We start from the raw sequence: 16,189 nt of genomic DNA on the forward strand, positions 1-16,189 counted from the left end.
GCCACTTCCAAGGGCCAAACTGGTCTTTCTCCGGTTTTTAGGGAACCATATTGAAAATCAAAAATCTGCTGTCTGTGACTTTGCTGTCACAACTGTTTTATCTGTGGTAATATCTGGAACATGTGTATTTTGCCCACTGAACTGTAAATGGTTGTCCTTAGAGGAGAAGCTGAGATATTGCCCAAGTGAATTGATCTCTGCTTAGCAAAAAAATTCACCCGCTGTCTGAAGGTGCTGGTAGTGGTTTCCCTCTGAAGGCAGGAAGATGTTGCTGTGGTGTGCTCCAGAAGTCTCTGTCTCTGACAGGGACAGAGGGGTTCAAGATTGTCATGAGCAGAAGTGAGGATGCTCCTTCCATACCTTGTTATGTCCAAGTAGAGAAGAGAATTCAGGTCAGAGAAGGTTGAAGTCTGGAGGGACGGGAGCACACTGAAACTGAAATTGGGGATTTCTGTTGTGACAAGTAGTCACAGGAGCTCCTCTCAATCCTAAACCTTCCCAGCTGTATCTTTTATTTTCTGTAATCTGGAGAACACACAGTGAAACTGAAAGAGTTAAGTACTGTGAATACAAATAGGAAAACATGGCACTTGGAAAATTCCCCCCTCCCTCCACCCCCAAACTAATGGAACCCATAAAATAATCTAAAGAGAATTTTGAGTTATTTAAAATGCAGCAACCAAAACTCAAGGAAGCCTCAACACAGGTTTGCAATGCATAGCCCTGGGGTTTTGAGGAGTGTGTTTTTCAAACGACTGCCTTGAATCTCTCTTGTATTAATTTGAAGTGTTTCATCTGCAGTACTTTCTTATCAAAGTTAGCACATATGAGGATTGTTTACTCTTCTGGATGAATTATTAATCCTTCAAAAAAGATCTCCACAAGGTAGCTTTAAATTGTGAATGTCATAAGTCTTCTAACAAAACTTACTCCAAGAGAAGTCTTAAGTAAACCTTACAGAGAGGAAGTAACAAAGAGCAGGTCTGGAAAATGTTTCTAGAAGGAATGTGGCCAACTTAATTGGATATGAATTCAGATACACTCCGTAGTCAAGAGACAGCAGGAATGTTTTGCTCAGGCTAGACAAAGATCATGCCTGATATGGTAAGTCTTTAAAACATCTACAAAGGCTTTTCATTTTTAAGTGAAAATAAATCCATCTATTACAGAGTGAAGTCAACTCTGTGGATACCAGGAAAATTCGTTGAGTGTGCTTGACCTGCCATTGCCTGCTGGTTACATGAAAGTCAACCAGACCCAGGTGGCTGTGCCCCTGAAATAGAGTGCCACGCTGTTGAGGCATGGGAATGCTCATGACGTTCACTTGTCCCAGCTGCCAACAGCTGCAGCACCAGCACTGTGCACAGCCAGTGCAGCACCAGCCTCCTCCACACCCACCTCCCTTCCCAAAGGACAGAGGAATGTCCTGTCCTGGGTGGTTCCAGGGCCAGCCTAGGAGGGGTGGGGTACCCAGGGCTGCGTAGGAGCTGCAGCTCTGGCAATTCCCTGCACCGTAACCTTGAAGACATTGGTCTTGTGGGGAAGTAAACACATGTATGGCACTGTTGGCTGACATTAGCACTTTGATTTGACACAAAGCTATTGTGGTAGTGGAAGAAAGCAGGGCAGCAGCTATGTGTCCAGGGAAAAATGCCCTGGAGCCCGTGGCGTGTAGAAGACAGCGCAGGTGTGTGCCCTGTGGGTGGGAGCACGTGGGCAGTCGGGGTTTGTGGAGGTGCACATGTGTGGGACCCCAGGAGTGGTGCATGGGGCTCAGGTCTTGCTGACACAGCCATGAGTATTTGAGGCTAAACCACGTCTCTGCCTGTCTGGCCTAGAAGAGGCAGGTGGGCTGTGTCTGCACTCAGTAGCCTCAGGAGAAAGGGAAGAGCAATAGTGTTTGTTGCAAACCACAGCCTGGGTTTGGTGAACATTTTCTTCCTTTCTTTTAAGACAAATCCTGTAACTGAAGGGTGCTAGGGAGTGTTGGGGAAGAAACGTGGGCCTCCACTGCTGCAGACAGTGCAGCCTGGCAGGCAGGGACAGACTGATGATGCAGCAGTGTGGTGGAGTGGGAAGGGCTCCCCTCCCAGTGAAGAGGGGCTGTCACTGCAAAATTCCCCATCTGGGTGGGCAGCACAGCCTCTTGACTGTCCAGCTCCCTCTGGCATGCTGGTCCCAGCTGGAGTTCAGTGGCAGACAGAGCACAGACTGCAGCACCCGGGGACAGCATCAGCAGGGAGGGGTGAGCCAGTGCTGCCCATGGCTGAGCCCCCCACATGTAGGTGCTTGGTGTGACCTGGGCGCAGAGAGCCAGCCCAGAACCTGCTGCAGTAACACCTGTGATAGCACAGGGACTCAGGCCCAGCCTAGAAACGCTGATACAGTGTCAGTATCTACAAAAATGAAAGAATACAGACCTAGAAAAGGTCTGGTAAGCAAAGGAGAACCTGTGGAGCTAACTGCTGCCATGTGTAGTTTAGACAGATAAAAGTAATTTAACTGTCACTGTAAATTAGAAGAGTGGCTATGTTTTGCCATTCAAATAAAGCAATGAGTAAGCTCTCTCCATATGCTTCAGGGTGTGGAGTGGGTCTCGAAGTGAGCTAAGGAGTAACTGTCCCAAGGGGGATCCTGTTGTGCAGCTCTGAGTGCTTAGAGATTTGTAGATTTAATTCAATGAGGAGTTTGCTACCAGCCCCAGGTGTGCATTTCATAGGGCTGTTTTTCCATTGTGCTTCTCTCCTGAATCAAAAATCTTGTCTTTTTTTTTTAATGTTGTCTCCCACTTGGAATAGAAAGATAAAAGAAAAAAAAAAGAAGAAAAGCAAAGACAAAAGGAAGTATTAAGGAAAAAATAAAAATTTATTGGGTCAATCTTTTCTCCTACCCCTGGAAAAGGCCTGGTATTTTCTTACTACTCTCATGTGGTATTGCACACTAACTAAACAGCAAATAGAATCATACCCTGTGTGCAAATTCCTGTATGAAGAGCACAGTACAAGAGAGACTACAAAACTACAAGAGAGAGCAAAACTCTCCTCTGTCTATCTCTCATACCTGTTAAACACCCCTGGGAAACTTTACCATCCTTCAAGCTCTTTGTGGGATGAAGTACAGTGTTGGTATGATGGGCTCCCAAAGACCCCATCAGTGGTGGGACAGAGTGTGAGTGTGCCAGATGCACAGGTGTGAGGAGGAGAAGGGACAGTGGCTGATGTCCCTAAGCATATACCCAGACACCTGTCTTACTCCTCTTGATAAAGACTTTCAGATTCCCCTAAGATAAATCCTATCTGGGAACTGGAAACACTCAAACATTAGCAGTTAAGTGTTTACCCCAGTCTGCAGCTCCTGCACATCGAGAGGGATGGCGGCTGTCACTCCCCTCCACACACATTGTCTCTGCGGTGCCAGGTGCTCTGCAGCTGGCACAGGTGAGCACTGTGAAAATCAGAAGATGTATATTAATCATATATATACATAATAGATATAAATCACAGGCCATTGTGGAGACAGGGAGGTTGGATGCTCTTGTGCTGTCTTCTCTGAATGAAAGTGAGGCTGAGCAGAGAGGTCAGACAAAGCCAGAGGGCTGGCTGGAAAGCAGGTTGCAAGGAAAAGAGATGCTGAACTCAGTGTGAGCAAAACAGCAGTTCCAGAGTGAAACAGGATCTTGCCTGCTTTTAGTCAGGTTACTGTGCACTGATGCTTTTCTGAGGCAGAACAGATTTTCAAAAAGTGGAAACTGAGGAAAATTGGTCTTCATGTTCATGTGGACTGGAATGTCTCTGCAGGTTACAGGATAGAGCAGATGAGACTGTAGCACACTACCAAAGGCAAATTTCATGTAATGGGAAATTTGAGTTGAACAAAATTTTATTCATCACTTAGAAAACGCACAAAATCTTGAACAACCAGCTGAAAGAGCTCTTCTTTGGTGGCTGGTGGCAGTGGTGGATTTGGTGGTATTAGTTTCACAGTGGACTCAATGATCTTACTGATCTTTTCCAGCCTAAACCATTCTATGACTCTAAGATCTCTGCCTACACTTCTGCAAAAAGGATTGTGTTGCTGGTGCAACTATTGCAGTCCAAACAGTAAAGGTAGAAAGCAATACCTCAACCTGAAAATTAGAACTGTTCCTCTTGTATTCAGGTTACTTTTTTGTAGGGGGAGAATATTTCTAACCATCTCTAAGATGAGTGGGTGTGTGGCAACTGCAGGCGGGAGGGGATTTTGTGCCAGCCAGCCAGAGGTGCCCAGGGCAGCGCTGAGCACTGAGCCTTTTTCTCCCCTTTCTTAAATGACTGAGTTAATAGCTTGACAACCTTGTTGCCTTAAGTGGCACTCTTTCTTCAACACCTAGGAGAAAAAGGCACGAGAAAAACTTCCTCGGCTCAGAAATTGTGTCTCAGCCCAACAGAGCCGATCCAGACCCTGTACTCAATCAGGGAAGCTTCAAGTAATTAAGATACCATTTGGAGTTCATCAAGGTCAGCATGTATGAGGGTGAAGACACCTGAACTTCTCTGGTGCTAAGGATACACACAAAATCAGTGGCTTCAGCTCTGAAACAGAAGGCCACAGCTGTGCTGGTATCTGGAGCTGACTTCAGGGTTCACCTGAGCTATGCTGTGCTCATTGCTGCAGGCAGCTGAGGAGAAGGGAGGAGTCAACAAGGCAGGAGGGAAGCTGCCAGAAGCACAGAGCTCAGTCCATTTTGCATACTTGCCTAAGCCTGATGGCACTGAGAGGCCACAGAACCTGCTCTTGTATTTGTCTGCTAACAGGATGTTTCTGTGCCTACCCGGTTGGCTGGGTTTTTTCCCCCTCCTCTTTAATTTATAGTATACAAAAGAAAATACCTTATCTTAATGATAAACTGAAAAGCTGACTTCACACACCACTAACAGCTCTGCCTCTTCCCCAGCCAGTCCTGTGTTTGCTGGAAATCCTGCTTGCTCTGCAGCTGGTCACAAAAACGATGAAGAATTTGATTGATATATTTGCTCCTTGTTCATCTGCCATTTTCCAGTTTGTTGCCTTCTGTGAGGCAGATGGCCTGGTTCAGGAACGGCACGACGACCCCCCCCAGGTCACTCAGTCCATCAGCGCACAACACCAATGTGGTGGATGGCAAAATGGCGTTTATTGCTGAAGAATTTGACACTTTATAACCTAGAGTCACAGTGTCACTTCTATCTGCTTTCATCACAGCTAGGTGCTATTGGCTAATCACGGGGGTCATTACCATAAACTATTGAGGAGGGGGGTGACTCTATCTTTCCGTCTGCCGGACCTTAGCTGTCCACATTTCCCCCCCTCCTTATGCTTAACTAAATTTGCTAGAATATAAGGTGTATTAGTCTTGAAAGTTCTAATGTTATTTTATGTATATCTGTCTTTAAACATTTTATCTAACTTATCTATATTATGAAAAGTTTTAAATGTAGATATAATAGCCTTGAATAAAAGCATAAGGTGTGCTATACTTAACTAAAAAGGCTAAAAACTTATAAAATAGACACCAAAGCTTTTCATTGACAAACATAAGGCACACGTGGTGACCAAGTGATTCTTAGAGCACATGTTAATGCTCAAAAGCTAAGGCTTGGTGTGCCCCTGTGCACTGGATTTGCATGGACAGGTTTTGGTAGAGGGGGTGCTACCAGGATAGCTGCTGTGAGAAGCTGCTGGAAGCTTTCTTCATGCCCAGCAGATCCAGTGCCAGGAGGCTCCAGGATGGATGTGCCCCGGGACAAAGCTGAGCCTATTAGAAATGGTGGTAATGCCTCTGTGATAAAAGATTTAAGAAGGAAAGAAGTTACTGTGAAGATGTAATTTGGCTCAGAGTTGGAATGTGTGAGAAGAACAGCCCTGCAGACACCAAAGCTGGTGAAGGAGGGACAGGAGGTGCCCCAGGCACCAGAGCTGAGGTTCCCCTGCAGCCTCTGGTGCAGACCATGGTGAGGCAGCTGTGGTCCTGCAGGGACCCTGGAGGTCCCTGGGGATGCAGAGATCCACCTGCAGCCCCTGGAGGAGTCCCAGGCCACAGCAGGTGGATGCCTGAGAGGGGGCTGTGAACCCATGGGAGGCCTGTGCTGGAGCAGGGTCCTGGCAGGGACCTCCAGACCCACGGAGAGAGGAGCCCGTGCTGGAGCAGGGTCCTGGTAGGATTTGTGACCCTGTGGGAGATCTATGCTGGAGCAGGCTGTGCCTGAAGGACTGCACCTCAGAGAAAGAAACCCATGATGGAGCAGGCTGTCCTTGGAGTACTGCACCCCATGGAAGTAACTCACCTTGCAGCAGTTCATGAAGAACTGTGTCTGTGGATTGAACTTATGCTGGAGAAATTAATGAAGAACTGCCTCCTGTGGGAGGAATCCCATGCTGGAGCAGGGGAAGGACTCCCCTCCCTGAGCAGCTGCAAGAACAATCTGTGATGAACTGACCATGACCCCCACTCCTTGCGCCACTGAGGGGAGAAAATAGAGTCTGAGAAGGAGAAGTGGTGGGGGGAAGATGTTTTTAAGATTTATTTTACTTCTCATTATCCTGCTCTGATTTAGTTGGTAATAAATTTGCTTAATATCCCCATGTTCGGTCTGTTTAGCCTGTAATGGTATTTGTTGAGGGATCTCTCTTGTCCTTATGTCAGCTTATGAACCTTTGTTATATTTTCTCTCTCCTGTCCAGATGTGGAGGGGAGTGATAGAGGGAGTGCTGGGTGCCTGAGTTCCAGCCAGGGTCAAACCTCTACACCCTGTGATCCCTGCTGTGCTTTCCTGGGGTGGAGCAGCTTGGACTCGTACCCCATGACCTATTTTTTGCAGACTGTGAGCCCTGGTGGCACAGATACTTCCTCAGACCATCCATACCAAAACCCTCAAATTTAAAATGAATGAGGTATTTTATAATAAATAGAATTAAATATTTTATTAAATAAAAAATATAATTTTCTTTTATAAGAGAAGTTCTCTAAATCAAGAAAAGCATCATCCAAAGCTAATCTTGTCAGTAAAGCAGGTGCAGTAAAAAAGGTGCAGTAAAGCCTATTATTATGCATCATGGAACTTATGTGTCATATAAGAAATAAGAAAGCAGGATTAACTCCAGAGATGTTTCTGGTTTTAGTAAGTTTTCTTTTTTTTTTTTTTTAGTGGGGTGGGGAGAAGGAGTGGGCCAGTGGCCCTCTTAAGAAAATGGGAAGATTTATTATTCAAATAAAAGTTCTAGGACCTAAGTCAATTTCATAGAATAAAAGAATAATCTAAATGAAAAGTGATGTGTAAGGATCTTAGAGCCCAGCTCTTGGCCAGTCCCAAGGATCACACCATGTGCCTGAGAGCATTGTCCAAACAGATACAAACACTTCTTGAACCCTGGCAGACTTGGTGTTGTGACCACTTCCCTGGGGAACCTGTTCCCCTGCCACCCTCTGGGTGAAGAACCTTTTCCTAATATCCAACCTAAACCCTCCCCTGACACAACTTCTCGCCTTGGGTCCTGTCACTGCTCACCAGAGATAAGAGATCAGTGCCTGCTCCTCCTCTTCCCCTCATGAGGAAGTTTTGACTGCAATGGGGTCTCCCCTCAGTCTCCTCCAGGCTGAACAGACCAAGTGACCTCAGCCACCCCTCATACGCCTTCCCTCAAGGCCCGTCACCATTTTTGTCACTCTCATTTGGACACTTTCTAGCAGCTTTACATCTTATATTGAGGCTCCCAAAGCTGCACGCTTTGGAAAATGAAGAATTCATTATGAAATTAGTGATAGGTGACTGAAGTTCCTCTTCTTGACCATGTAATTGTTGAACTTAGTAAAACTGACTAATGATTAGGGATATTTGAATTATTCATTGTATGTGCCTATCAGATTAATTTAGATCTTTATGGTGTTAAAACAAAGTGGGGAGAATTTATGGCAGTAGCTAGTGGGAGTGGATTTTAATGTTAACAGGGCGCTTTGCTATGGATACCCACCATGGGCTCAGGCAGGTTGCAGACCCTCTGTGACAGCCACAGCCAGGACTGTTGCAGGCTGACTCACTTCCCATGCTCAGTACTGCTCCTCTTCTGCATGTAGGTGTCAGCTATTCCCAAGGGATAAGTAGATTTTTTCTCTCCATCGCTGCAGTCAGGGTGGCTGTCAGACCACAGGGGTTGCTGGGGCAGTCCCCTCAAGAATAAGTTGCTGCTCCTAATTAAATTTCCTCTGTGCTTGGTTGAAACTCTTTCAGCTATTGATGATGGGGAAAATTTAGGAGCATGCAAGCACCAGCAGTAGTAGTTGACCTCAGTACTTGCCAGTGAATGCTCATGAGATGCTGCATTCCACAGAGAGCTGAGCACACTGCTGCCTCCTCTCTGCCCCTGCAGTGGCATCCCAGTCAGCCTGCCCTGCAGTCAGAGTCCTCCAGAGAGGATGGTACACCCTCAGGTTCCCTATTCTAAACTGGTATTCTGAACTAGTGTCCTGGTTTAGGGCAAATCTGGGAGAAAAACTCCAAATGGGGTTCCTCTAGAAAGTGAATTCAAGTGGTCCCTCCCCCAACTGGTTTGGGAAAAGATTTCCTTAGAGAAAAGTGGAAAAAAAATGTTTATGTAACAGAAATTGAATAATACTAAACAATTAAACCTCTCCCTGTTCAAAGAGAAGGCACATCCAGAAAGCTCCTTTTCATGGGGTGTAGCTCGGCTCACTCAGTCTCTTATCAGTCCCTTCGGCACTGGGAAGTGCTGAGGCCCAGGCCCCGGTGGGCCACAGGTGTGAGCTCCTGGGGTTTGGCTGGGTGTTCAGTCCAGAGCAGGCTTGAACAGATCCAAAGTAAAAACAGCCAAGGAGAGCTCTGTCCCACTGTCTGTCCATGCTGCAGACACCACAGTCCAGGAGCAGGATGTGGGGCAGTGATGTTTGTCCTCAACACAAACTGTGGCTTCTTCTTCCCCCCTTCACTCTCAGAGCCAGTCTTAAAGGTGCAGAATTTAATATGCAACATAAACCAGATGTCTGGGGATACCAGTATCACAAAGTCACTCCATGACAACTAGACAGGAGGAAGAGCTCACAGATGTCACCAGAATGCAGTGAGTCACACACCATGTCTGCCCACAGGTGATGGATCTTTCCTCACCTAAAAACTATCAGGGCTATAGTGTCACTCTGTTGGAGTCAGAAGCATAGAAAATAGGCCCTTATCTGTGGTGCCTAGCTCTGACACCCAAGAGAGTGCTGAGTTTAGTCTAAAACCATGGAGACAGCTTTTAAAGTTAAGTAAAGAAACTAATGATGTGAGTGTGTAAGTTAGAGAGTTTTGTTAAGAAACTGGATGGGAAAAATAGAGTTTGGGGTTTAAGCTATTTTAGAGAATAAGAGACAACATGGAGGATTTAGGGCGTTGTCCCTTTCTCCTTCTTCTTCCTCCTTCAATTTCTTCTTCTAAGGGTTTTTGGGTAATAATGAGTGATTGGATGAAAGAATCCGCAGAGCAGCACACAAGTGTCGGGTCATTGGGCCACAAAGAAAAATAATTTACTTGGCATTTGATTATTGGACAAGTAGACACATAAAAGACCTTTGAAAGATTCTCCATTTTGCACCCCTCTATCTTAGTGTATTTTGCTCCTTGTAGTCTGTGTATATGTAATGTAGAGAAGGAAAGAATAAACAACTAAGCCTGAACATGAGAAAACAGCCTCTCTCTCAGCAATCTCTGTCCTGGGGAAAAAGAACCCAGCCACCAATGTCATGTCCTGGCATCGCTCCTAGCAGAGGCTGTGGCAGTGAAGTGCTGGCATGTCCCTCAGCTCAGCCCAGGGCCCAGACCCACAGGCCCAGGCCTGGCGTGGACAACGCGGAAGGCACAGTATGCCATTCCCACCCCCGACACAGCAGGGTGGGCCCTGTTTCTGGAGGGACCCTGGGTCCTGCAGAAACCTCTCCACCTGGTAGGAGGATGGCTAGCTGGGTTGAAAGGGAATCCTGTGTGAAGTCAAATCTATGTGGCTGACCCTATGCCAGGCCTGGCCTGTCAGAAAAAGGGGTCCCAGTCAGATCACTGAGTGCCACACCTCCAAAAAACCCAGGCACCGAGGCATGCTGCAGTTTGAATGAACCTGAAAAAGATGTGTGATGACTGTAGGAATAAGCAAGAATTAATCTAAGATGTTAAAAATAAATGAAACAAAAGTGCACCAAGTTGTATATATATATATTAAAAAGATTTTAGTACATTCAGAATCCCTGTGAGATGTTAATTCTCTCTTTTTAGAAAGATAAATCGTGTAGATCTCTGGGCCTTCCACAGCTCTGAAGAGAAAGGGATTTGCAGCCCAATATGCAAGGTTTCCAAAATACATGTAAATCCTATACAGGATCAAAGGATTAAAATAGTTTTCAGCTATTTCCTTCAAGTATGGATTTCAAGATTTTCCTCATTTGTTGAGATAGGAATCCAAATGTTTGAATGCTGGATGTTAAGAACACAGGATTTTCCTTGGAGCTGTGGATTTGGGCTGTGACTCTTTCCCTGCTGTGGCTGCACGGTACCACAAAAGGGTGAAACATGGCAGATGGGGAGGACCAGGACCACCTGCTCTAACTCAAACCTGCATTTCCCAGCAGGAAAACCTGCATGGGCTTTGCTGCGTGTGCTGCAGGCTCAGGCTGCAGGCTGCATTCTAAGGAAAAGCCTAAAACAAAGTGATGAAGGAAGAGGATAAATCAGGAAGAAGCAGCTGATGTAAAACAAGTCAGACATTGTGTGAAGCTCCTTTGCTTCATGCTGCAGCAATTTATCTTTCTGAAATCCTAAACAGGGTCAGGAGATAGCAGCCAGATGTGCTCTCCAGCCCACACTCTGGGCACATGAGCAATGTTGCTTTGGCTGCCCTTGGGGATGGTAGGGACACAAGTGGGACATGAGCAGGACTTCATCTGTGGTGCCCTCCCAGCTGGGCATCTTCTTGCCCAGTGGATCTTTTGGGCAGCCAGGGACCAAGCCAGGGACAGCATACCCCTGCCCCAGGGATTCCTCTCCCTCTGGTTGCCACCACTCCTTGACAGGTGACCAAACCACCAGCTTCTTTCTCTGGGACTGATGGTTGAGGTCAGTGCTGAAAACTCACCACAGCTTCAACCTAAAATTTTCATGACTTAAGAAAACCACTTGCACAGATAGTGACCTGGATGCCCATTGGAAGAAAGGGACAATGTGACCAGTGACATGATGTGAGCACTGGGCATAGAAATATTCCAGACAAATAAAGTGAGCACTCCTCTGGTTGCCTCTCCATTGCTGAATTGTTCTCTAGTGGATTTCATTTGTGGTAACTTTCAAAAGGCTTGATGGTGCAGGTGCTTAGCCAGGGTACAACTGCTGCTCCATGCCCTGGAACGTCTGGCTTTGGAGAAGGCAGCAGTGCTATTTTTTTAGCAAACAGGATGAACAAACCTTCAGATGATGACTGCAGCTTGCTAGAGAGCAGGGGACACAGGGTGCCTTCATCCTGAGCTGTGCTGGTGAATTCAGCCAGAAAAGCTGAATTTGCCATGGCTGGGGCATGTGGAACTGTCTGAAGTCCTCTCAAATGCAGACTAAAATGGCCAGGACAAAGGCACTAAGTAGGAAGGAAATTGCTGACAATATTAATTAACAACAGATTAATTATTGGTGGTGTGTTCACCCATGCTTCTTCTTCAAAGGGGGAATATCTCCTGTAGACTCCCCTCAGACACTGTTTCTCCATAGTTACTGCTGCTGTGTTATCATCCTTGAGTAGCTTGTGATTCTTCAAAAATCAGAGGGTGTCTTGACAATCTTAGCACTGGAGCTCCCTGCTACACTTTGAAATAATTATTAGACTTTTCTCAGTCTCAAAAAATCAGCTTCTGCTCCATGCTAAGCAAGCAAAATACTCAGTGTTCTTGGTCCCCAGGGGAGTGAGTACTTTATAATACTGTAAAGATAAAATGCAGATTTCAATGATTAATGACAAGCCATTGTTTTTCTGTCCAAACAATACAGAGTCTGACAAACTGGGCTGCTCAAGTCTTAAAACCTAGATTTTAAACAAACAATAGAGAAATCTAGTAATTGCAACAGTTCTGACTTAAGTAGCAAGCAAAAAAATCAGAATTAAAACCTTTGTAAGCTTCCCTTTTCCTTGGTGTGGCTTTGGGAAAAAGGAAGTTCTTTGCTCTTACTCAGTGAGGCTGGACTGATCACTGGGAGTTACATTTTTGTTGGTTTTGGTTTGTCTGGACACGGATATTAACCTTGCAATGGAAGGAATCCAGGCAGAGATAAAGGAAAAGAGCCAAACTGAGGAAGCTGGTGTCAGTTCAGACTATTTAAAGAACTTCTGGCATGGAGGCTTTGAAATGACAAAAGAGCATCTTAAAAGGAAGCCCTGTTGCTAAGCAACATGAATTGTTGTATATAGAACTCCAGGAAGATAAGAGAGAAACCTCTGCTGCTTTCAAGGAAGAAATGCTGGTGAGGAGCCATAGCTCATCCAAAGTGTGTTTGAAGTGTTGCAGACACATCTATCTGTGAGAGGGTTTCCATGACCCTTCATATCAGAGAGTGGCCACTGGTTAGACTGTATTGCAGGTGAGAGCTACCTCTCCTCCTCCACCTGCTGGAATGCAGGAGCATTGTGCTTCTGCTCAGGGTGGGTGAGAACAATGGGAAAAACATGAAACTTCTACAGTAACACAAAAAAAGCACAAGCCATGCTCAGCCATATGTTTTGGGAGCGTGAACTGATGTTTCAGCAGTGTTTTGATTGCTTCAATTAATTTCTCAAGTTTCACTTCTCTTTCTCCCCCATTCACGTTAACAAATTCTTATCTTTCCTGCTGATGGTCTTTGCCTGATGATCATCCATCCCCTGCCAGGTAACTACTGGTTATATTGTGACACAATGACATGAAATGCATTCTCCATTCAGGAATATGTCAAAATAAATATATTTTGCCACAGCATAACATTTCTTCCTTTGTCCATTTCATGCTTCAGAGATGGGGCTCACAGTAATCTTGCCTTTCTTGCCAAGTATGAATCCTCGACTGATCTGATTTGCTGGAGGAAGAACTAATCAACCTCTTTGCTAAAATTCAGGGTTTTGTTCTTCATGCAGCTGCTGGGCATTGAGGCTGCAGTTGGGTGCTGCTAATAAGCTGTTCCTATTAGATGGTTTTGAAGGGGTAAATTCTTATAACTCAGCCAGATTCTCTAGTCTGGGAGTACGGTTCCATGTGTGCAGAGCTAGTCAGCCATGACTCTGCTGCCCACTGGCCTCAGCAGTAACAAGTGACCTGGGGCCACAGGTGGTTTCTCCCATCAGATGCTCCTGAAATCTTGTCTGCTCTAATGTCAACTTTCATGTGATTTTCTTTTTATATATACGTACCAAATATCCAGTCCCTGTTCCCAAAACTATCTGTAAGAATTTGCCAAATGTTTTGTCTTGTGAAGTTTGTCAGTCCTGGTTTGCTCCTCAGTCCCCTGAAAAAATCTCTGGATGGATGTCCTACTGTATTGTCAGGTGAAATTGTCTGCAGATTGGTCATTTGTCTTTTGAAAGGGTTTCACTTGGCAACACAGTCTTTGGCAAGGTTTTATTTCCATCAGAGAAAACACATCAGAACTTCACACTGCAGCTTGTCTGGGTGTTCTTTGCATATTGCTATCCCTCCAAAATGTCATTTTCCTTCAAAGGAATGCCAGAAGCAAGCCAAAGCCTTCTCTTGATTTCCTGCAATAACTCTAAAGAAAGGAGTGAAATTCTCCAGAGACTGTACCCCAGCTCTTCCTGCTCTCTGGGGGTGGCTGGGAGCAGCCATGCCCACAGCAGAGAAGGCCTGGGATAGCTAATCTCCCCAGCCAAAAGGAAGGCAGCAGTGGTTGGGCTCCATCCTCCCACAGGCATTGATGGTGAAGTCTCTTGCTGGGTGATGTCGGCCAACAGTCAGTGCTTCCTCTGCCACTGGGGCCCACTGCCTATGACATTTGCTGTCAATTACAGTGTTTTTCCTCTTGGTGTATCTGTATTTTCCTTGCTCTAATTTAACTTGTTGCTTATTTTGCTGTTGACAGCTGAGAACCATTGGCCCTTTCCTCCACCTAACATCATCTGCAGCATCTGTAGGCTGTCGGCACTGCAGCCCCCATGCCCTCTCCTACGCTGTTTCTCTGCCTGGTCAGAGCTGCCACCCTCATCTTGTGGGGACAAAACCATGTTTAAGGAAATGTTCTGGGAAGGTATGTGATTTGTAGTGTGTCACCCTGCTGTGCTGGTCTGAGCTGTGCTGTTTGGGGCTGATATGTGTCTCTGTTCGTCTGCACTGCACTATGGGATGCAGACTTCCCTTGGGTCACAGGAGAGTGGGTCTAAAGATGCACTAGGGGCTGGGCACTGGCCCTCCATTTTAATGAACAAAGAGGAAGTTTCAATGTGTTGTTGTAATAGAAAGAGCAGTGTCTTTTAATGTGCTGTGGTTTGTGAGCAGTAAGCCTGCCCTGGGCAGGGTTTGTCTGGTTTGATTAAGTGACACAAGCTGGGTGTGGGCAATAGGACTGTACAAATGGACTGTTTAACACACAAGTGGAAATACCTCTAGAAGTGAACAACAGCAGAAGGGAAAACTCCTATAATCTTGATGAGATTTCCAAAATTTGCCTTCATATTATCCTTTTATTTAGTTTTACCTTTATTATTTTGCTCTTTCAGATACCTAAGCAGCAATTGCTATGGACCCAATCTTACAGGAGTGAGCAGGACCTTGGGGAGGTGGAGTTTGCAACAGATTTAGTGGTCTGCCTGCTGCCAGGGGAAAATCTAGCCAGTTACTTGAGACACAACCATGACTTTGTCTAGATTTTCGGTTAACAGCATTTTCCATGGCCTTTCTTTTTGCAGTCCCGTTTCTAAACTGCTGCCAGCCTGGAGTTCATCGTGGTCAGCTGCATGGGATCCCTGCAGTGCATGCTGCTGTGCCTGTCTGCAGCTCCAGCTCTCATGCCCATGTGCTAAATGAGCACTGTTTGCTGATGCACTGTGGGATACCCTGAGCATGAGAAGACAATGAAGAATTCCCTTCAGGGTAATACATTTTATCATTATATAAGCGTTTGTGCACCTTGCAGGTGAGTGCAATTTCACCTGAGGAGGTTGCTGCATCTGTCTTCAGTGATCTGTGCTGGTGACTTGTTGATGTAGTTTATGGGATGTTTGTTAAACCTCTTATGCCTGAAAGAATTTGTCACCACTTAGGTGATTCTAAGCGGTGCTAACAGTGTAAAACCAAAAGGACATATACTTGAACATGAAATTCACTTCTTGTCCTTCAGGATATAGATTAAACAGACTTTAAAAGGAAAGATTTAAGTGACTTTTTTTTATCTGAGTGTAAAGCTCAGAGTCTGGATAAACAAGAGAATAAATCCAACAGTACATTAGGAAAGAGGGACTAATTATTATTTTAAAATGTAACCTCATGAATTTCTTATCTAAACTGGAACATCCTTAGAGACAGAAACGTGTTTGAGCTCTGCAGTGCAGATGTCCCTTCCGTTTAACAAGTGTGTGCACGGGGTACAGACAGAGGGAAACTACACAACAGAGATGAGAAAAAACTGCTGAGGAGCAGATACAGCTGAAAATTAATCAATGGAAGCAGGGAGTGATGGGGGTGAGGGAGCTCCTCTGGGAGACAGTCTGAAGTGGAGCTCTGGGTGACACACAGCCCCTGAGCTCCGAACACGGTCATAAAGTAACTGTGTAAATATTACAAATACGTCAGAAATCCAATAAAATATGCCAATTATGCTGGATTCAGAAATAGATATTTTTTGCTCTTTCTCAAACCTACAGCTTGGGCTGAAATTCTGGGAGAAATGGTGCTAGGAAAACCCCTATGGATGGGAGCCAAAGCCACTGCTGGCACATGTGGCCAAGGAGCAAGTTGCCAACATTTTCCTACAGTTTTCTTCCAGATCATTGTTTGCTCCCACTGCTGCTATGGATTTCCACGAGATGGAGCTATTCTAACATGGATTTGGCAGCAGACCGTGAGGAGCAAGTGTGCTACTGCATATTTTATTTTATTTTATTTTATTTTATTTTATTTTATTTTATTTTATTTTATTTTATTTTATTTTATTTTATTTTATTTTATTTT

At 45.3% G+C, this 16,189-nt stretch overlaps 1 protein-coding gene across 1 annotated transcript in view; it reads right to left on the reverse strand.

The window, feature by feature from the left end:
- CD180 (CD180 molecule) overlaps nucleotides 1–16,189 on the reverse strand; it is a 162,849-nt gene that overhangs the window by 2,006 nt on the left and 144,654 nt on the right. Inside the window, 2 exon segments of the mRNA XM_033520502.1 lie at nucleotides 364–468; nucleotides 470–525. Of these exon segments, the coding sequence (XP_033376393.1) occupies nucleotides 364–468; nucleotides 470–525 (161 nt within the window).

Source organism: Parus major, chromosome Z (genome assembly GCF_001522545.3).
Source record: "Parus major isolate Abel chromosome Z, Parus_major1.1, whole genome shotgun sequence".
Lineage (NCBI taxonomy): Eukaryota > Metazoa > Chordata > Aves > Passeriformes > Paridae > Parus > Parus major.